This window comes from Ricinus communis, chromosome 8, assembly GCF_019578655.1.
Source record: "Ricinus communis isolate WT05 ecotype wild-type chromosome 8, ASM1957865v1, whole genome shotgun sequence".
Taxonomy (NCBI): Eukaryota; Viridiplantae; Streptophyta; class Magnoliopsida; order Malpighiales; family Euphorbiaceae; genus Ricinus; species Ricinus communis.
The window spans coordinates 4,368,886-4,390,449 of NC_063263.1; the positions used below are offsets into that span (position 1 = coordinate 4,368,886).

The 21,564-nt window shown below is 33.9% G+C and overlaps 2 protein-coding genes across 2 annotated transcripts; one reads left to right on the top strand and one right to left on the bottom strand.

Annotated features, from left to right (window-relative positions):
* The first annotated feature begins 12,358 nt into the window (after positions 1 to 12,358).
* LOC8261776 (amino acid permease 4) lies at positions 12,359 to 16,882 on the top strand. The gene is made up of 9 exons (XM_048378333.1): positions 12,359 to 12,391; positions 12,492 to 12,534; positions 14,365 to 14,472; positions 14,891 to 15,124; positions 15,226 to 15,319; positions 15,425 to 15,639; positions 15,721 to 15,878; positions 15,970 to 16,197; positions 16,269 to 16,882. Exons 1-9 carry the CDS (start codon positions 12,359 to 12,361, stop codon positions 16,692 to 16,694), a joined length of 1,539 nt encoding a protein of 512 aa, XP_048234290.1. The 3' UTR covers positions 16,695 to 16,882.
* A 135-nt stretch (positions 16,883 to 17,017) lies between these two features.
* Positions 17,018 to 20,271, bottom strand: LOC8261774 (protein EARLY-RESPONSIVE TO DEHYDRATION 7, chloroplastic-like). The gene is made up of 4 exons (XM_048377891.1): positions 19,317 to 20,271; positions 18,857 to 19,023; positions 17,885 to 17,969; positions 17,018 to 17,403 (listed from the first exon to the last, which is right to left on the bottom strand). The coding sequence occupies exons 1-4, from the start codon at positions 20,156 to 20,158 to the stop codon at positions 17,214 to 17,216; spliced, it is 1,284 nt and encodes a 427-aa protein (XP_048233848.1). The 5' UTR covers positions 20,159 to 20,271; the 3' UTR covers positions 17,018 to 17,213.
* Positions 20,272 to 21,564: the final 1,293 nt, after the last annotated feature.

Genomic DNA, 21,564 nt, shown 5'->3' on the forward strand with positions numbered 1-21,564 from the left:
TCTTCAGCAGTATACTTAAGGTTGATTGAGTTCCATATTTCTTTTGCTTCTTTATAGGAACAGTAAATATCAAAAAATTCATTAGAAAAAGTACTGATAATTATATACCTATACCTTATTAGCATGAGTCCATAATTTCATTTGCTTTTGATCAACATTTGGCTCAAGTTTGGAGTCTGTTATGGTAGAAGCAACTCCATGCATGCCTAAAATAGAGAAAACACGTTCCTGCCATCTTTTGTAGTTTTGCCCACCAAAGACTTCGATCTTGAAGATGTCAAGAAAGGGCTTGGCATATGGCCTGGTTAGAATAAGCTGGACAACAGCAGCATGAGTAGCAAGGGCAGGGTTGTTGTTGACAGCATTAGCATGGAGGCAGTAGCGTTTGCAGAAGTAGCATTCCCTTCAAAACTCATATTAAAGAGTTAAATCGTTAATATTGTTAGGTAAAAACGAATTTGATGGAGCTTGAGGCATGTAAGAATAACAATATCCTTAAGAATTTACTTTAGTAATCCCCAAGATTCAACAAGTAATAGCATAAATAATTTTAACCAAGTAGAGGAGAGGAAGAAGAAGAGAAGGAAGAGCAGTGTATAAAAATACTTAGTGTAATAGGGTGTAAAAATTATAACGTTATAATATAACGTCACAAAATTATTTAGAAGACATTCTTTCCACTAGTTGAATGTTACAGCAAAAGAATAGGCCAGTGGCAAAATAATAGGTGACTAAGTTTTTGTAAGACATTAAGTCAAAATATGAATATTTTAAAGTAAAAATAATTAAATAATTAATTAAATATTAAAAATTGGATTGGATTAGGCTCAAAATCATTTCACGTGCAAGGTAGTTCAATCCTTGTGGCACGAGCCCAACATCCCATAAAGTCCTTTGCAAGCTCCAATAGGAGGATTGCTTTATAAATAAAAGTAAAGACTTTCACTTTAGGGATGTGGAATAAAAGATATTTTGAAATACAAGATATATATCCAACAAAAATTACCTAATATGTTGCCCTATTACAAATTCTACTTACATTAGAAAAGTTAAAATAGGGCACAAAAGATAGACAATCCAAAATGTTAAAAGACAATAGCCACAGTCTTGGGCTAATGATACTAAAAATTCTTTATTTTTACATTCAATTATAAATTTGGTCTATTTTTTTAATATTTTACTTAAATGGCCCGATTTAACTAATTGATTGTAATTATAACCAAATTAAAATTTCAGTCAAAATAGGATGACGTGTTATTACTTATTATTAACAACTTAAACGTTATTGCAAAATATATTTACACATCACACAAGAGTTATCAAGATCAAGTTACAAATAAACAAGAAAGTAAATAACAAATGAAAATTATAAATCAAGAAGAAGAATGAAGGTAAAGTTATTTTTTCTCACTTTCGTTGTGATTTTATGCATTTTTCTTAAGAGACAAACGATATTAATAAAGTAAAAAGAAGTTGGTATCTAAGGTTAAGAGGATAGTATCCAATTTTAACCGAGATTTTTTAATTTGACTATAACTGTAATCAATTAGTTAAGTCGGGCCATTTAAATAAAAATGAATTAAATTTATAAAAAATGATATATATTTAAATTTTTAATATCATTGGAGGCCACAATCTTCCATGGACAGACATCTGCTAAACACAGCGACTTGTACAAAATAAAGTTATCAGCTTCAGAAATGCTCACAAAAGCATTAAGACCTGAGGCCAATGGAGCAACATCCAAAGTATCCAGAGATTCAGCTATCAAAGGGGAATTAGTGGGGACTCCATTTAAAAAGAGTGGGCAGGTTTTTGACTTGAGGGCTCCTGACTCTTCAACTGAAAAGAGAAGAAAGAAAAAAAGGCAAAATCGAAGTTGTTGATATTTTTGAAGTTTTAGCATGAGTCCTTATATTTTTGGATAAATGTCAATTTTTATTAGAATATTACTGAAATGGAAAAAACACAATAATGTGGTACAAATAGACTATCCCCAAATACACTCGAAACGCCACACAAATTTGATTATTTTTCCGTTTCTTATTGGAAACAATCGGTAAATTTTAGAATCCTAGTCACACTATGAAATAAATAAATAAACAATTAATGTTTAAGGACTGATATAAAAAAACTCATAAAATTGAGGGACTTCAAACGTGTTTGATCGGAAAAATATGTCCCAAGTTGGACTGCCATAGACTTGAGGGGATTTGATGATAAAAGAGCATCATCCTCCACTAGAGAGTCACTGATATAATAGATATATTGTTTTATATTCTTTGCACATATCAATTATTAACATCATGAATTTTTATCTGCTGGATTCCAAAGTCAACATCCACTATCCTCATTTTCTATAACTATTTGCGGTAATTTGCCGGACAAGATTAACATTTGGATGCCTATGCCAAAGATGAAAATTCTACAGTTTAAACATTTATAATTCTGTATATCTAATTGGGGGTATTTGCTTATTTTTCTTAAGTCTACAGTTAGATGGATACTATTTTATTTAAATTATTCCAATGACTCGTATTTGTTCTCAAAACTAAAAAAAAAGAAAGAACTGTAATTTTTCTTCTTCTTTTATATCAGCTGATCTTTCTTATAGCCACTAGATAAATAGATTTTAGCATGTTCAATTTAGTAGAATATGATAATCCAAGTTGAAAGCAATGGTCAAGAATTTGCCTTGGTAACGAGGAAAGATCAGGGGTTAAGATCATGACATCCCCTTTCCCTCTGCATAATTACTAGCCAGCTTGAGTCACTTTATATGCTATTTCTAGTAGTAATAAAGATCAAGAAATTTTCCAGTTTAGGATTATCAGCACAAATGAACATAGCCAACGCAAACAGAAGTAGATGAGTGGTGTTTGGAAGGATTAGTTAAGTGACGCGTTCCTTTGTGGAGGGGAGTGTCAGCATTGCTGGGGGCAAAGGCAAATGGCTGTTTGTTGATGTCCAGTCATTGATACAAGCAAGTCATGCTCGTACTTAAAACTCATATATAGCTTAGCTTGTTAATGGGCTTGCGTGTAACCCATTTCCCATGTCCTTGGGATGTCAGAAAGGATAACCACATGGAATCATAATTAAGATATGAAGCTAAAGTTCTTCTTCTCCTTTTTTAGTGGGTAAGGCTGAAAAAAAATATATATTCAAAGTAACTAAATTGAATTGATTCAGTTCAATCCAAATCAAAAATCATAATTAGGTTGTTTTATAATTGATTATGGTTTAATTTTTAGTTTGATTTTGATTTAAAAATAAATAAATAAAACCCAGTTAAATTAAACTGAACTAATAATACAATAAAATTATGTCATTTTTAGATATCTATTATATTCTAATAGTTTCCTTGTTTATGCATATAATACAATGCAAAAATCTCTACATATCTTTCTATTCTGTGTTGCATAAATTTTTGTCAATTTGTTTATCTTTAATTGCAGATTTCTTAAAATTAAGTGTCAAGTCCAATTTGGACAAACTATTTTAGATGGATGAGTGGTTTTCAAACACTTTACTTTAAGAATATGCAAATTATAGCTTTAATTTTTGTTAGAAGTTAAAGATATCTACTACTAATTAAATTTCTATATTTTGGAGAATTTTATTTTTATTATTTTTAAATTTCTGCTAAATTTTTGGAAATATTTCATTGTAATTCCTTATTATTATTATGCCATAGAATTTCAAGTACACAACTTGATATTTTTTAGAAAAATTTTATAGTATTCATAATATTGACTGTTATTAAGTAATGTAATTTTATTCTAATATTTGTTAAATTTCTGTGATCTGTTAAATTTTTTTATTTTATTTACTTGTTTATTACTTTGGTCGATGAAACCCACTATCCAAATAGAATCTAAATTGCTTATATTCAGATATATTTCTTAGTATTATTTCGTTTGATTAAAACTTGAAGTTTTTGGTTAGAAATATCTGTTTTAAACCGACCAAACCGAACTATAAATAACTCTATTAATGGGAAGCTGAAATGATCCATACTATTAGAATAAAATGAAATGAAAATGAAATCATACGATTACTTATAATCATAACATTTAGAAAAGTGTGGAAGGAGATGGATAGATATACTAAAAGGAATTAATTGACTGTTTAGATTATTGGATTAATTAGATCATTTATTAATTTAATTTATTGTAATAATATTAATAAGTCACTAAATATATATCTAATTCTAGAAATTTAACTCTGTTAAGATTTTTCACGTTAATTATAAAACTAAACTTTTTCTTTTTTTGAGAAGAAAACAAGACTTTTTAAACTATTAAGAGTGTTAAATTGTATCGGTTGTTGGTTTATTCGAGGATGCTTTTATTATTTGGATGATTTTCTCGTTATTATTATCTCTAGATTATGGTTTACTTTAAATTGTACTAAGCTAAACAAAAGAAACTTTTCCTTTCCTGTTAGCACTTCTTTTGTTGATGCTATGATTGCTTTGATCTTATTCATATGGACATTTGGGGTATATTCAAACACCTTCTCTTTATGGTCATAAAACCATTCTTGATGATCATAGTTTTATATTAATTAGAACTAAAAGAATTACTAGAAAAAAAAAAAAGAGCATATAAAGCTGCAAGTAAAATCAAATTATTTTATTATAAATTGCAATTAGGAGTTACAATTAGAGCTAATAACGATTCTAAAAGAGTTAGTACACTCAAATCATTATATAGTGTTTATTGATTATTGTATGTGATAATTTGTGTAAAAAATAGCTGTTTGAAGATGAATTCTCTAAGTCTTTCTATAAAATAGAAAAAACATTCAATATTTACTCTAATGATTAAGTTCGTTTTAATTCTCGAATTAAATCAATTACCTATATATGAGTCGAATAATTCACATTATTAGTGACATTATCTTTATATAGTCTTCAATCCTGACATAAGACTTACTTTTAAGTCAATATTAGATGGAACCGATTCATAATAGAATTTGAACTCTTAAGTTGTCAGGGATTCAAACTGAATAATCCTTTCTACTCTTACATGGTGTAACACCTCTCATGCGATTTCAAAAGTAACAATCCATTATGAAGTGTAACTAGACTAGATAAACTTTAAAGTTTATCAACATTTTCAAATACTCCTTGAAAGATGATCGATATAACAAGTAATAATATTGAAATGACTAATTAAATATTTATAAATTAAAAAAGAAATCACCAAAATAATGTCATTATATTATTATTCACGAGTCATATATATCTATTATTACCTATATTTTCTTACACCAAAAAAGAAAAAAATATGACATCAAAAATTAACTTTTATACGTAATGTTGCTGAAGTCTGTCTCTCCAATATGATTTTGAGGCATTAAAACGAATAAAAGCTTAAATATCATATGTAAGAGTATATGATAAGAGTCTGTTGCCCACTAATAGATCCAAAATTCTTAAGAGACAGCAAAGAGGTGTGACATGCTAATGCCGACGCAAACATACATTAAAATGTTGCTCACTCTCAACTCTTTACCTCTCCTATTATAAAAGCTCAGCTCCCCTGAATTGGAAATATCCATTCCCTCCATTTCTTTTCTTATCAACTTTTCCACTGTCCTATTCTCTTCCAGGAAAACAAAAGAGAACCCATATCAGTAAACAGATTAAGAAAGAAAGTGTCTCTCATGGCCATGTTACAAAGTAGTACAACTCTTCCGCCCAGAATCCATCATGGAGTTGTAAACATTAAATCCTCACCTTTAGTTTTTCTTTACCCTTCTGAATTGGTTCTTTGTTTTGTTTTATATATATATACTAATTTTGTTCCTTAGACCTGCAAATCATTTTTATAAAAATATTTAATAAATTAATATATAATATAATACTTATTAAACACATTTAACTATTTTATGAATATTTCTTTTTATATTTAGTAGAAGCTCATGTACTGTCTTATTCTTTATAAATTTAATAGATAATTTGAAATCAAACAAATTTAAGTATTATGTAAAATTATCAAATATTTAATTTTTTTTATTTACTTCAATTTATTGTCCTGTTGTCAATTATTATTTGTGTATGTTAATTTTATCCAATTCTATTTTTATTGAAATCTTATATTAATCATGGGAACATTTTATTTTAGTTGAATAATAACTTATAACAATATATAAAGAAGAGTAGAAATGATTCCACTTGTCTTTGGAGTCTTGTGGAGATTCTTCACATGCTTTGGAGTCTTTTGATAATGCCAACCGCCTTTTGAGAAAGTTGTCGGCCATGTCTTGAAAGAATCTTTTGCTTTTTTTGACTTTTGTTTTTTCTTTTGTCTTTTCTTTTCTTTTCTTTTCTTTTCTTTTTCTTTTTCTTTTCTTTTTCTTTTTCTTTTTCTTTTTCTTTTTGTGGGCTTTAGTGTGGGCTTTTTGGCCCAACACAAATAACCTTGGGCTACCATTTCTGGTTTTTAACCCATGGGCTTTAAAAGAAGGAGATAATATTTATGAGATTTTGAGTATCCCATAACAATCGTCTCCCGCTGGATCATCCAAATCGAATGCAACGGAAGAGGATGATGATGAGGCTTTGGATTTGCCTTTTAGAAGAAGTTTGAACTGTTTTATAAGTTGTAGGAAATCTTCTTGATTTGAAACAAGCTTTGGAAGGAGAAAAGACTTGTGCCAAGAACGTTGTTTGTTCTTTAGGAGGAGGCAAGAAGCTATGTTTGGTCAAGAAGTTTTGAACGCTTTTAGGGACAGTTTGTCTTGGTGGTTGAATTTATCCCACCATTTTACTTTGAATCGACGGATAAGTGTAATCTCACCATCTGGAAGCAGATTGAAGTGAAAGTACCATACACATACCCAGGGTAAAAAGAAATTTGAGCGGGGAAAAGGAGAAGGCGGGGAAAACGCTTTTCCATGGAATTTGGTTTGTAATTTGCTTTGAATAGGTTGAACAGGGGTAAGACTTGGAATAAGAGTCTCAGGGGCATTACCGTAGTAATTCCACCTTTAAACCGGTAAGGGATTTTGGAGGTTTGGATATTGGTGTCAAGTAGAATAGCCGGAGTGGCTTCTTCCTTCGTTTTGGATAAGAAAGGTATTGAACCAGGGCTTCTTCGGTAATCCCAATAGGAGAAAGATGTGTTAAGATTTGAAGGGTAGGTTCTTTTTAGAGAAGTAGGGAAGGAACGAAGAGAGTGTAAATCCATACCCCAATCGGACGGGTGGAGGATTCTTTGGATTGTGCATGTTGAATATGCAGGGTCTTTATGGGCTTTGTCTTTTTGAAGTGCTTGAATTTGGCTGAACCAAGTAACCTCAAGGATTGGTCCCGGTAATAAGCTTGAGGCTTTGAAATATTCCATGGTTTAAAAAACCAACTTTGGAGGGAAAATCTTTGAAACCAATTTTGAGGGGCTTTCATGCAAAATCCTTCCTCAATGGTTAAAACATTTTGAAAATAGGTTTTCCAAATACTCATTTGATTTAAAACGTTTTGATTGTGTCAAAACAATCTCCTGAGAGTTTGGCTTTGAAAGACTATTTGAGTTTTGAGATAGATTTGGAGGGAAAATCTCTATCTCGGTATTTTGAAAAGGGATAGATAATATACCTTTACCCTTTGTAGAGGAAGAGGACGACTTTGGAGTCGCCCGGCTTTGGAATGATTTGCTTTGTAGATGGTTCGAATGATTGAACCATTTGTCTTTTGTATTCTTCTACTCTTTGAATGAATTCAGGGTCTTGCTGGACAAGCCATTCCTGAATTTGTTTGGCTTGATCGGCTTTGAAAGGATCCATCTGAGGTTGAATTGGATCCGGTTGATTAATTTCTTCTTGGATTATCTCACCCAAGTCCCGATGGGCTTTGAAGTTGAAGGGAGGACTTCCTTCACTGGGCTTTGAATTTTGGCCGGTTTTGAAGAGGCCGAGGACTTTTCTTCTTTAGATTTCGATTTTCTTGGCATTTTGTATCACTCCTGTTTTTGTAAAAACTCTCTGGTTAGAAAGTCAGGAATAGAATTTGATTCTCCTCGAATAAATTCAATCTCAAAATCAAAAACAGATAAGATAGCTTGCCAGCGTGAAAATTTGTTTTGAAGCTATATTTTGGACATCTTTTTGTAAAACTTCTTTTGCAGATTTGCAATCAATCCTTAAAAGAAATTTTTGATTTAAAAGATCGCTTTGAAATTTAGAAATACAGAGAACTATCGAAAGGATTTCCTTTTTGATAGTAGAATAATTCTTTTGAGTATCGTTCCAGTGAGCAGAAGTAAACTGGACAATACATTCTTTGGAATTTTGGACTTGCTTAAGAATCCCACCGTAACCTAACTCTGATGCATCCGTTTCTACAATCTTAAATGCAGAAGGATCAGCTAGATGCAGGCAAGGAATTTCTAAAACTTGTTTTTTAATGCTTTGGACTATCTTTGTATGTTGATCAGACCAAGGAGGGGGGTTTTTCCTTAGCCTATCATGCAGGGGCTTTGCAAGACAGTTTAAATTAGGATAAAAATCCATAACATAATTTAAACTACCAAGAAATCTTTGAAGTTGGGTTTTTTCCAAAATTTTATCTGGAAACTTTGAAGTGAATGCAAGGGATCTCTCAATTGGAGTAATTGTACCCCGAGAGATGTAATGACCAAGAAATCTAATTTTCGTTTGAAAAAGAGATATCTTAGACTTTGAAACCACTAAACCATTTTTCTTAACAACATAGAAAAACGTTTCTAGGTGTTTAAAATGTTGTTCAATGGAATTTGAAAAGATTAAAACATCATCTATGTAGACAATGCAGAACTTTGAAAATGGATTAAAAATGTCATTCATGATTTTCTGAAATTCAGAAGGGGCATTTTTTAATCCAAAAGGCATGACATTCCACTCATATTGGCCGAATGGGACTGTAAATGCCGTTTTGTAACGATCTTTTGGATCAATCTGGATTTGCCAAAATCCTGATTTCATGTCAAACTTTGAAAAGATGAATGCAGAATGCAGTTTTTGTAAAAGATCTTTCTTATTTGGAATAGGATACCTAATCCACTTAAGAGCTTTGTTCAGGGGTTTATAGTTGATCACTAGCCTAGGAGTTCCTCTTTCTATTTCACTATTCTTATTGACATAGAAAGCTGCACAAGACCAAGGTGATCTAGACTTTGTAATTAAACCCTTAGACTCAAGATCTTTAATCTCTAATCTGCAATGGCTTTCTAAAAACTCATTCATCTGAATGGGTCTGGCTTTAGTAGGGATTTGCTTATCTGAAAATCATTTCATATGGCAAATCTACCATATGTTGCTTCGATTCCAAAAAGCATTTGGAAGATCGAGCGAGTTCATTCTCAATCTTCATTTGAAAATCGGAAATTTTTCTTTGAACAAAATCATTTTGCAGTTGATCTAGGATTCTCTTCAAACCCACATCTTGTTGAAGATGAGAAAGATGGGTTTGTTTACCTTTGATCAAAGCATTGATTTCAAAATTGTAAATGGAATGTGCTTTGATAAGATTCAAATTTCTCTTTTTGGTTTTTCTAGAAAAGGAAAAACAATCTTTGAATCTTTAGCTTTGAAAATGATTCCAGTTGTCACTTTAAAGGGAGTTATCAAATTGATAAACGGAGTCCCTAAGATAACAGTTTCTTTGAAGATCTTTTGTAAGAATAAAAACATTTTTAAAGCAATATTATTATTAAGAATTGCGGCTTCAGTTTTACCGAATCTTAATCTTTGAAGAATTAAATTTGAAGTCGGCCTTTCTTTGGTTTCTTGGTGAAACCTTTTAGGAACCGATTCGCGATTGATACAATTGAGGTCGCTCCTGTATCAAACAAGGCGATGGTTTCTATCCCGAAATCTCCAGGGAAAACAAGCTTTATTTGAATCAAATATTTTCTTGAAGTAATTTCCTTTAAAACATTGATAAAGTTTTCGGGAACATTTCGGAAACTTCAAGGTTTTGAAAATTATTTTCCTCATCGAATCGGAATCACTATTCGCTTGAGGATCGGGCTTTGAAGCAAAACAGAATCATTTTGTTGTTTTTCTTTCAACTCTTTGAGTTCTGTTTTGATGGTTTTGATCTCCTTCCGAGTTCCGAGCAGTAGGAAGAGGGTTTTCAACTTCTTTCCTTTGTCCAAAATCATAGTAAGATCATAAGTATTCTTACTGGATGAAGGAACCAGAGATTCAGTTTTTAAAATTTCTTTTAAAACTTGCTTTTGAATAAGAGGATCACTAATATGCTTTACAGCTTCAAGAAGAGCTTCTTGTTGCCTAGTGAGCATATTAATGTTCTTTGAAGAGCTCTCTGAATCTGTCTCAGAACAATCAGTTGAGGTTTTGATTTCATCGATTTGAAATTCTTCCTCACTGTTTGAGAACTCTGATTCAGATGAATCAACTAGAAGAGCAGAAATCTTTTGCAAAACTTCTTCTTCTATTTGAAGCTCATGGAGTCTTTTGGAAAATTTACAATACTTCGAAGTATGGCCTTTCTTACCACATTTGAAGCATGTAATTTTTGAGAAATCCTTTTTTGAATCATTCTTTGGAAATTTAGAATGAAATTTGGAAGAAGATGGTTTTTTATAGAAATTCTCCTTGCTTTTAGAAGGCTTTCTATACTTTGAAAATCGTTTCTTTTTGAAAGATTTTGGATAAGAATCAACTTTGCATTTCCCTTTGCAACTAGGCACGGGCTCTATTGGGTTATACTCAAACTGGTTACAGAAACTACCTAGTTCCTGCCTAGTCTTTTTCATTTCCCATTTGAGCTGTCTTTGAAGCTTAAGGTCATGACAAATCTTTAAACCTTCTTTCTGGGTTAGACTAACTAACTCACCATAAGTGTAGAAATCATAAGGGATTTGACCGTTATGGGCTTCTCTTATGGTATTCCTAACTCTTTCACCTAAAATCTTAGGTAAACCGGCTAAGAACTTTTCTTTCCAGAAAGGTTGGCTAGAATCTTCCCTAAGCATGACTCTGGTTAGGAAAGTGTCTTTGTAACTTTGGAAGTTGCTAAGCTTCTTACAGGTAAGGTTGCTAAGGAGCTCGGCATTTTTGTCTTTGAGCAGAGAAGGGTCTCCTATGAAATGTAGGGAAATAGTGAGGATTAGGGTTGAAACCGCATCCTCAATTGGATTTCCTATTTCATCTAGGATTGGAGTTCCTTCTACTGTTGTTTGGATAGCTCCTAGGATTTGGAGTTGCTGTGCTTGAGTGAGATGATAATCCCACCATCCTTTTAACTGGCCAGAAAATCCAGCTATCAGGAGCTCAGCAATGGCTCTATCGGAGGTACCACTTTGGGTTTTGTAGGCATTGGCTGCCATGGTCATCTGTTGCAAGAGACCAAGGATGTTGTATTCAGACATTCCATCTATATTCCATTCATAGACGGAGGAGGCATTGAATCTAGACTGGGTTAGGATGTTGTTCCTATTCTCAATTCCTAGATGCAGGCGGTACTCCTAGGAGTATTCCAGGATAATCTAGGGGCTTGGATTCCCAATCTGTTGATATTGAAGGGTTTTGGAATGGGGCTTTCAAGCTCTGAATCGTTAGACTCATCGCTTTGGGCTTGTCCTATAGCACTGATATTCCTACTACTTTGAGGAGTATCTGGTACTAGGTTTTTGGACGACTCAGAGGTTGCTAACCTACTTAGGCATTCTCTGACGCTTTGGCAAACTCAGTTTGCTTTTGGAAATGGTCTTGGCTCGGCTTTGTAAGCTGATAAGGCTTAAAAACTGGGTTTTTAAGCTTTTCTGACTGGTTCGACTCTTTTGGTTGACCAGTACTAGGGATTGGAGATGTCACCACTACAGGGGGCTTTTGAATCTGGTTTTCTATTCTAACCAGTTGCTTTCCTATAGTGTTTAGACAGGGTGTTCGAATAATTGTTCATTGAACAATATTCTTGACATTCTTTTCAAGGTCTTCGCCTACCAATTTGTAAGGTGTAGCCTCTATCTCACTCTCTCCATAAGGAATGGTTATCTTCCTAAGGGGAGGATGTTCAGACTGGACAGTTAGGTTTTCTCCTACCTTCCATTCAGGGGTTTTGTTCCTTACTGTGACAGGACTAATACTCTTATCTTTAAAAGGATATGAGTGACCATGCTCTTTGCAATAAATTTGAAACCAATCAAAAAATTTGATTTGGGCTTTATTTTGAATACAAAATTGATAGTATTTTTCCTGAATACTATCTTTTTCTTTTAAAAAATTCTTAAAAAACCAAAGTTTCTTAAGATGGTTTTTCTTTGAATAGAAATCTTCATGCAAGAGTTTTTTATCAATTTCAAACTCTTTTGAAATCATGTTGATCTCTGCTTCAAGGTTTTGGGTAATGGCCGATGGTGATGGTGAAGATGGGGTAGAGGTCATCTCTATATCTTCGTCATCATTCTTTGGATCAGTGTAGACTGGTCTGGGGATGTTGCTTTGGTAATCAACATTCTGGAGTGTTTTTGGAATATCAGATGTTGAAAACCTGGGTTGTGTTTGGGATGGAATTGGTTCTTTGTAAGGGGCATAGATAACAGAAGGAATTTTGGATACCCTTCCAATATCTATGGTCGAGGTTGAAGAACCATCATCAGAAAATCTAGAGGAAGTTGACTTTCTGTTGAATGTGATCTTTACCTTTCCATCTGGATATTGGGCTATGTGTTTGAGGTTTGTATTTGGTTCACATTTGCTTTGGAGAAGTAGGTTGGGTTGCACCTTCAAGGATCCATTCTTCTGGAAGTGTAATGTCTTTCCATTGAATGGTCTTTGGAATGGTTGTATTTGATTTGGATAGATCTGTTTGAAGGAACAGGGTTTCTCCTTTTGGTGAGTGTAGTTTGTGTTTGGAACCAAAGGCAGAAATCATAGCTTTGTAATGAATTTTGAAAATTAATGCTATCGGAATAGATCCTTCAAGCATTTTGTAATTGTGAGTTTTGATTTGAAGAACGATGCTCTTTAAAACATTTTTATCGTTTAAAGAAATCGTGATATTTGGAAAACAATTGAAAGAAATGGGTCCTTTATTGAGGCTCGACTCAACAGTACCTAACAGTGAATCATAGAAATTTGTAAACCTAGCATCCCTAAGGACAGCTAATATGGAAGTATCTAGACCTTCTCTGGTAAGGGGCTTAATACCTACCTGGACTAGACCTATGTGGATATACTTATAATCCTTTTCCATATGCTTTTGGAGGGTCTTTGGATTTAAGAGATAAATCTCTTCAAAAGGCTTTGAAATTTGGATATCTCTTTCTTCAGTCTTGATTGTAAAATCAGTCTTGAAGAGAGGGAACTTTGAAAACTCATAAATTTGTTTCTTTTGGACTTTGGGTATTTCCCAATCGTCAATATGCTTTGAAAAATCTTCAATAGTGATTTCTTCACTATTTACTAGACCTTTGTACCTCGATGATTCAGAGGCAGAAGAATTTGAGAAAGAAGAAGATCTACAGAAGAAAGGTTCTAAATTCATTTTAACCTAAACCAAAATAACTTTCTAGACAAGCCTGGACCACAGCTCTCAGCTTTACTGCCCTGTCCGTCGGGACTTACTACTGCGCATAAAATGAACAGAACTTGCCTATAGGAAACCTGATGCAGTCTAAAATGAATGTAAAATCTTTGTAATGTAGATATGCTTCTAATCCCGGAACCCAATAGGCTCTGATACCAAAATAGAACGAGATCTAGGAAATAGAAGGAAATATTAAGCAGTGAAGATTTTAGATCTAAGTTCGTGGCGTTGTAACCAGATTCACGCTTTAAGCAGCCTGTAGGAGCTTTTAATGCTCTTGCAGAATCTGTTTTCCAGCCTATAAACTTATAGATCTGAAAATAAATTTGAACAGAAAGAACCAACAAGTTTCTGATGTGCAGGATCCTCTTTACGAGGCAAGCACAGAGCATACACTTGATGATGGGGAAAGAAGAAGAAGATAAATAAAGAAGGTAAACTTTGAATGCTTTATTGATAATAACAGGCTTTGAACATAAACATATAAACAACTTTGAAAGCTTTAAACAAACATACAACTTTGTAAAACTTTGAAACAAGAAGAATATAGACTTACAAGAGGAGTTACAAGATTTCTCTCTCTCTCACTCACTTCACTCTAATTTCTTCTGTGAGAATTAGACTCAGGAAGAGCTTTCTTTCTTTCTTCTCTCTTCTAAGTTCTCTATTCTAACCAGTTGCTTTCCTATAGTGTTTAGACAGGTGTTCGAATAATTGTTCTGTTGAACAATATTCTTGACATTCTTTTCAAGGTCTTCGCCTACCAATTTGTAAGGTGTAGCCTCTATCTCACTCTCTCCATAAGGAATGGTTATCTTCCTAAGGGCATGATATGAGCCACTACTTACAAGTTGAAGTCCCACCTAAAGGAGTAGACCCTCAGGCTAATTACTCCAAGTGCTACGATGATGATGGCCACTCAAAGAGAACAGGTACACATGTTTGCTCCAGTATGGTCACACTTGAGCTTGTGCATGTTCAGAGCTTGCTGCCCTTCTGCATACTGCTTTCCTAGCTTATACAACATATTTCAAATCCTACTAAACTGTATGTTTTATTTCTCTAGAATATATGTAGAAACATTTTCACTATGTTCTCCACCACTGGGTTACTAGCCCAAGAGCTATCTTATCATATTTTTCAACTGCTTGCTTTTTTTGGTAACATTCAGTTTGCTATTCAAGCTTATTATTTTACTCAGAATATGATAACCCTTTGTCCTTATAGCTTAACATCAAGTGATAAGCTATTAGATTTTACATGCACAAATTTAAATTCTACTTTGGAAAATAAATTGTTGAACTGAGTATTGAAGAGAACATATAATATGATACAAACTGAATGGTGCAGGTACATTTTGGACTGCAGCATCCCATATTATTACTGCTGTAATAGGGCCAGGAGTCCTGTCATTGGCATGGGCCATTGCGCAGCTTGGTTGGATAGCTGGACCAGCTGTTATGGTCCTCTTTGCCATTGTCAATCTTTACACTTCGAACCTACTAGCTCAATGTTACAGGGCTGGGGACCCTGTCACAGGACAGATAAATTATACCTACATGGAAGCTGTCAAAGCTAACTTAGGTAACATTATATTTTTACCCCTTTGTTCTTTTTATCAATTAAGTAAGTTTAGATGGTAGTTGTCCATGATGATGATGATGAGAGAACCATTTTTGCTGCAGGTGGAAGGAAGGTATTTTTCTGTGGATTGATTCAATATCTGAATTTGTTTGGTGTTGTGATTGGCTATACTATTGCTGCATCAGTCAGCATGATGTGAGTTCCCTTTGCTTATTACACAAGTTATTTCTAAAGGGCAGATGATGTAAGCATATTGTTCTATAATTAACTTTTGGGTCTCCGCACATAAATATATGGTAGGGCAATAAAGAGATCAAACTGTTTCCATGCAAGTGGAGGGAAAGATCCATGCCACATGTCAAGCAATGGATACATGATAACATTTGGAATAGCAGAGGTGATATTTTCGCAGATACCAGACTTTGATCAAATATGGTGGCTCTCTATAGTTGCAGCTATTATGTCTTTCACATACTCCACTGTTGGCCTAGGTTTGGGTGTTGGCAAAGTTGCAGGTAAAAGATTTATACGATGCAGTCAAAGCAAATTGAGCAAGTGAATAATGGTGGGCTGAAATGCTTCAACTGCCTTTCCAGGAAATGCTGCAGCCAAAGGAAGCCTCACTGGCATCAGTATAGGGACAGTTACACATGCAGGACTACTTACTTCTACACAGAAGCTATGGAGAAGCTTACAAGCACTTGGAGCTATCGCTTTTGCGTACTCCTTCTCTGCCGTTCTCATAGAAATTCAGGTAATTCTCGTAACCTTTTAGGTTTTTCTTTTTCCTTCTGGCAAAATTTACAATTGCGAATGACGCGGAGTGTCTGCTTTGCCATTTGCAGGAGACAGTAAAATCTCCTCCTGCAGAGTACAAAACCATGAAGAAGGCAACTGCATTTAGCATTGCTGTGACAACTTTTTTCTACTTACTCTGTGGATGCTTTGGTTATGCAGCTTTTGGGGATAATGCTCCTGGAAATATTTTGACTGGTTTTGGATTCTATAACCCTTATTGGCTGCTAGATATTGCCAATGTTGCAATCATTGTGCACCTTGTTGGTGCATATCAGGTATACACATGTTATGAAGAAATTACAAGAAATTGCCATTGTCAAATATTTACAAGCATGTGAAATTGCAGGTATTTTGCCAACCATTGTTTGCATTCATAGAGAAATGGAGCGCTCGTAAGTGGCCGAATAGCGACTTTGTGACTGCGGAATATGAGATACGTATCCTCTTTTCCGGCGTCTACCAGCTGAACTTCTTCCGCATAGTATGGAGAACCATATTTGTTATTGTGACAACACTAATAGCCATGCTCATGCCCTTCTTCAATGATGTGGTTGGGATTCTGGGTGCCATGGGATTCTGGCCATTGACAGTATATTTCCCCATTGAGATGTATATTTCACAGAAGAGGATTGGACGACGGACTAGCCAGTGGCTTGCCCTTCAGATTCTGAGTGTATGTTGTCTGTTCATCACCATAGCTGCAGCTGTTGGTTCTGTGGCCGGAGTTGTTCTTGATCTCAAGACTTACAAGCCATTTAAAACCAGTTATTGACCAGAGAGAGCTATTCATTGACCAATTATGGCCCTGGAAATAGCTAGAATCTCACGATTAGCTACTTCTCTAGCAAATAAGAACTACAACAAATCAAGTAGTATAATCAAGCAGCTGCAGTTCTCCAAATGTTAGGTTTGTATTTCCAATATTATCCACCACGAATGACTACTTGTTCTAGGTTTTCATTTCTTAGCACATCCGGAAAGGCTACCCTAAAGCAATTGATGCCCACAAGTGAAAATATAGTGTGTCTTGCTAATATTCAGGTCAAAAGAAATGCAACAGAAGTTAAATTTCCGGTGAACCATTCACCAGAGAAATGAAAAGTAAACCAATTGTTCCTCCAAAAAAGAAAAAAGGAAGAATTGGATTCTTACATTACATACAACCAAAAGTAACAGTACTTGTACACTCGAATAACAAAGTAAAATCTCATTTAAATTCCTACCCTTGTACCCATAAAAAAGGGGAACAAACAAAAGAAAAAAGAAAATCAACCCAAGAAACTAGCTGCCATTACTTCTTGTGTTTAGCCTTCATTTCTGGAGAATTTGCCTCTGCAGCAGCCTTGGCAAGAGTTGCAGGTTTGAAGGCACTTCTAGGGTTAAGAGCCTTTCTTATCTTGAAAACTGCCCAAGCAGTGCCGAAGGCGTGTCCTGCAGCATCAAGCCCTTCATTTGTTACTTCTGCCGCTTGTTCTCCATACCTACAAATAGCAGATATTTCAATGTGACTATTACTGGAATGCTCACTCACTTAAATGCACAATTGGAGAATGCTGGACAAATATGCTAGAACAAAATAACTTCTAGATGAGACCAATCGATCACACAATTGGCACATGGCTCTGCCTACTCCCCCCTATCGTACCCCATTAAATACAATTGTCGATTCGACTGAGAACCTTCAATGTAATGCCATTTATTATGTAAAAACAGATGCTGGCTAGAGTCCCAAATTAGTGGAAGAAGACATATTTCAAATCAACCACAAATGTCATAAAAAAATAAAGTGTGAACTTCCAATGCAGGCAAATAGCACCACCACAAAGTTCAATTCCAATTTTTCCAACAAAAGGATGTGCACATTTAATATGTTGATCTAACACGCTAAGAATGGTGTAAGTGGCTTGTAACCCAAACGATGATGATGATGATCAATTTTGCAAGAGACAGATTGAGATATACCTCTGTGAGACAAGCCCTGTTGTCACTACCGATGATGTTGACATGACATTCTTTCCAGCAACCTCAACAGCATCACACACCTTGTCTGCACAAGCACAAGACAAAACAGAAGGAAATAACATCTTAAACAAGAGTATGCCGCAGTACTATAACCACCACAGAAAGATTAGAGAATGTCAGAATGGAAATATGCTGCACTGAACTGCCATCGGATTTGCAATCCAGTGTTAATGTTCATCAGGGGTTAGTTCTGAAAAAAAACCCTTAGAATCATATATATAAAAAATATATTTATGGAAAAAGTTTCTCTTTCAGCTTCTGGTGTTACTACTATATGATGCCTCATCTCTGTGTGTAATAAAGCATAGACGTTCATAACAGTTAATTCAAAAATTGACGAGCAAAAACAGAGTGCAAAAGTTCAAAACACCAGTTTCTGTCCCTCGTGGTTAATTGCAGTAATAAACACCTTGGATATCTATAACTCTCAGCAAGCTAGAGCTCAATCTAATGAAAAATTCAACAAGTTAAAATTTGAGTAAATGTACATTTGGTGTGATAAACAAGTAGAAAAACCATGGAGATAACAAGAGAAACAAACATAAAAATGGATGCAGGTAGCAGAAAACCATGCAAAAGGTCCACCAGACTCTTTGAGAACCATGTTCTAGTGAGTCATAGCCTTCTCTTCCATAAATTAATTCGCTGCCTGCCTGTTGCAGGCAACAATTCATAATAAGTAGACCCTCGAATGCCTCAATGAGGTAATATTCAAGGGAAATTTTGTTAAAGCTGATTAGCTAGCTAGCAACAACTGCCAAAACTTAGGTTGTCCACAAAATACAAAAACATCAAAGAAGTATAAAATTAGAGTTTTAATAGGAAGATAAGTTGCAAAGAACATATAAAGGGAAGTATAAATTTAAGCGAGTTGGATGGAAGATAACAAGAAGTAGGAAATGAATGACTTACTAAATCCATCCAAAGAAGCAAGAACTATTTCTCCTGCCAATAGGCTAAAAAATTTAGTTCCCACTTTAGAGTTCACGATTGCACTTGTAAAAAATCCAGAGACTTTCACAACCCCAGAAAGGATTCCAATGGCCACTTTCTCTGACATGCTTGTCAATCTCTTAACCCTAAAAACGTCACAATGTAAGATTTCATCAGAACAATACTTCATATTATAGTATACAAATTCAAATAGACATGCAAGTCTACTTAATGTACAAAATTTATCATCTGGCCAATATATTCCATAAAGAAATAATTTAAGCCTATTCCCTAACTTTTTCATTTTTGCAGTGACATAACTACTAAAGTTCTTTACCTATCCTAAAACAAAGCTACAATTAAAGTTTTTTAAAAAAAGGTTAAGCATTAAGAAACAATTTGGCATCAATAAATCAGTAATGAATATGAAGAATTAAACCTTTTAACTCTCCTCATAGCATCAGGACTAATCTCTGTATCTGATTTCTTCTCCACCCTCTTCATCAAGAATTCATTACCCCACTTCAACCTATCCACAGTAACATCTCCACACCACAATATCCCCTTAATCAACTGCCCTGACCCAGCAGCAATCATCCTAGCAACAGAACTACTATAATCTTCCACGTTAGGAGCCAATACAGTCCAATATGCAGCAGAACTTTCCTCCATCAATTCTTTCTTCTTCTCTAACTCCTCCGGCAAAATCCCTTTTGCAATATTCCCATCTATCAACTCCCAATTCTCGGTCTCCCTCACTTCTTGCACCGTGAAAGAACTGTAACACTCCAAAATTTTATCAAATTCTTTTAACAAACCCTCTTGTCCTTTCGAAGCAATAGTGACTCCATAATTCAACAACTCCACTTCTTTACTCAATTCATCGTCATTTTGAGGAACGCGAAGAGTAAAGAAGTAATGGGACTCGTCAAGCTTAACAGAGGCCTCATCTTTAGCCAAAGGCCACTGAATATCATCATTACCAACACGAGCAAAAACAGCAATTACTGTGTCACCTTGTTTGAGACTAACAATTGTAAGGTCACCGCAAGCGAGTTCTATACTACGCTCTCTTTCAATGAGATGAACAATTACCCCAGGGATTTTGATAAGAAGTTCTTCACGAGGTTCCTGTCGGTCTTCTGGGAAGACATCTCGTGCGAGGTCTTTCATGTCAATAGAAGTGTATAAAGAAGAAGAAGAAGCAGACGATGATGATGAAGAAACGGCTTCTGGGTTTGAAAGATCGACTTGTGGGTAGAGAGAACTGGATTTGGTCATTTTTGGGTTTTGCTTTAGTGCTTCGAAGATTAAGTTTGGGGAGTAAGAACAACGGATTTAAGAAAAGGGGTAACCTTATGATGGAAGGAAGGAGAAGGCGTGTCGGTTTGGATTTTTAAATTGAGAAAGAACGTGGCAGGAGAATGAGTAGCCGCGTCATAACCGTTTCTTTGTATTCAGAGTTGCTCATCACTCCCGCGCTTGCTTGCTTTGGGTTAATTAATTATGATGGGTTGGAAAACCCTTTTCAGTATTGGGCTATACTTGTTGGAGACTAAGCGTGTACATTGTGAGCGCCGAGTTTGGCTCAAGGCCTCTACTATCGCAGATTATAAGATGGATCTCGATCTATATAATTTTATAGACTCAGGAATTTATTTGATATTATTTTATTTATACAAAATTTAAGTTAGTGTATAATACATGTGTTAGATATTGACACGCATCAGCATTTGACACAGACGTTTATGTATATCAAACGCTAACATAATTATTTTTTAAAATAATTTATATTCATCGATTTTGTATTAAATATTTATTAACTTATGTTCATTAAATATGTATTGAATGTTGATTGTTTAAATATAAAATGTTCATTATTTATTAATTTAGTTTTGTTGAAAAAATATATATTATATATAAATATTTGTAATATAACTTTAACTTGAAATTTTTTTATTTATCAATTGTATAAGGACGATTTGTGTTATATTTATATTATATTAATTCATTTCAACAAATTAGTAATATAATTTTTATTAATGATGAATATCTATTGACAAAATAATGAATAGTATGCCTATAAATATGAATATTTACGTCAATCATAAAAAAATTTAACATGCATCACAAAAATAATAAAATCTTTTATTTGAAAATATTAATAAACATTATATATACAGATAACGGATATTGCAGTATTAGATAATAAATATTACTATTAACATTGATGAATAATACATCAAACAAAATGAACAGAAATATTAACCATAATGGATATTAAATTCACAAATAATGAATATTTCAATACAAATAAAATTAATTATTATAGAATATTACCTCTAATGGATATTATACATATAAAAAATGAACATGTTAGTACATATAAATGAACAAAACATATCAATATGTATATGGTCTAATAATTTTTTTTGACATGTGTTACTATATTCTAGCATATATGATTTTAATTTTGGCACGTATATTTGTTATTGACACGTAGAATTCAAGGTTATGTATAATTTTTAATATAATATTAATTTTTATTTAAATTTAAAAAATAATGAAGAAGCGGGAACAAAAGTTTCTGTGTTATACAGTTTAGAAGTAGAATGCACCACACATTTTAGAAAGAGAATGTACAACACGTGCATTATGGATTCGAATCTATATATAATCATGAACCA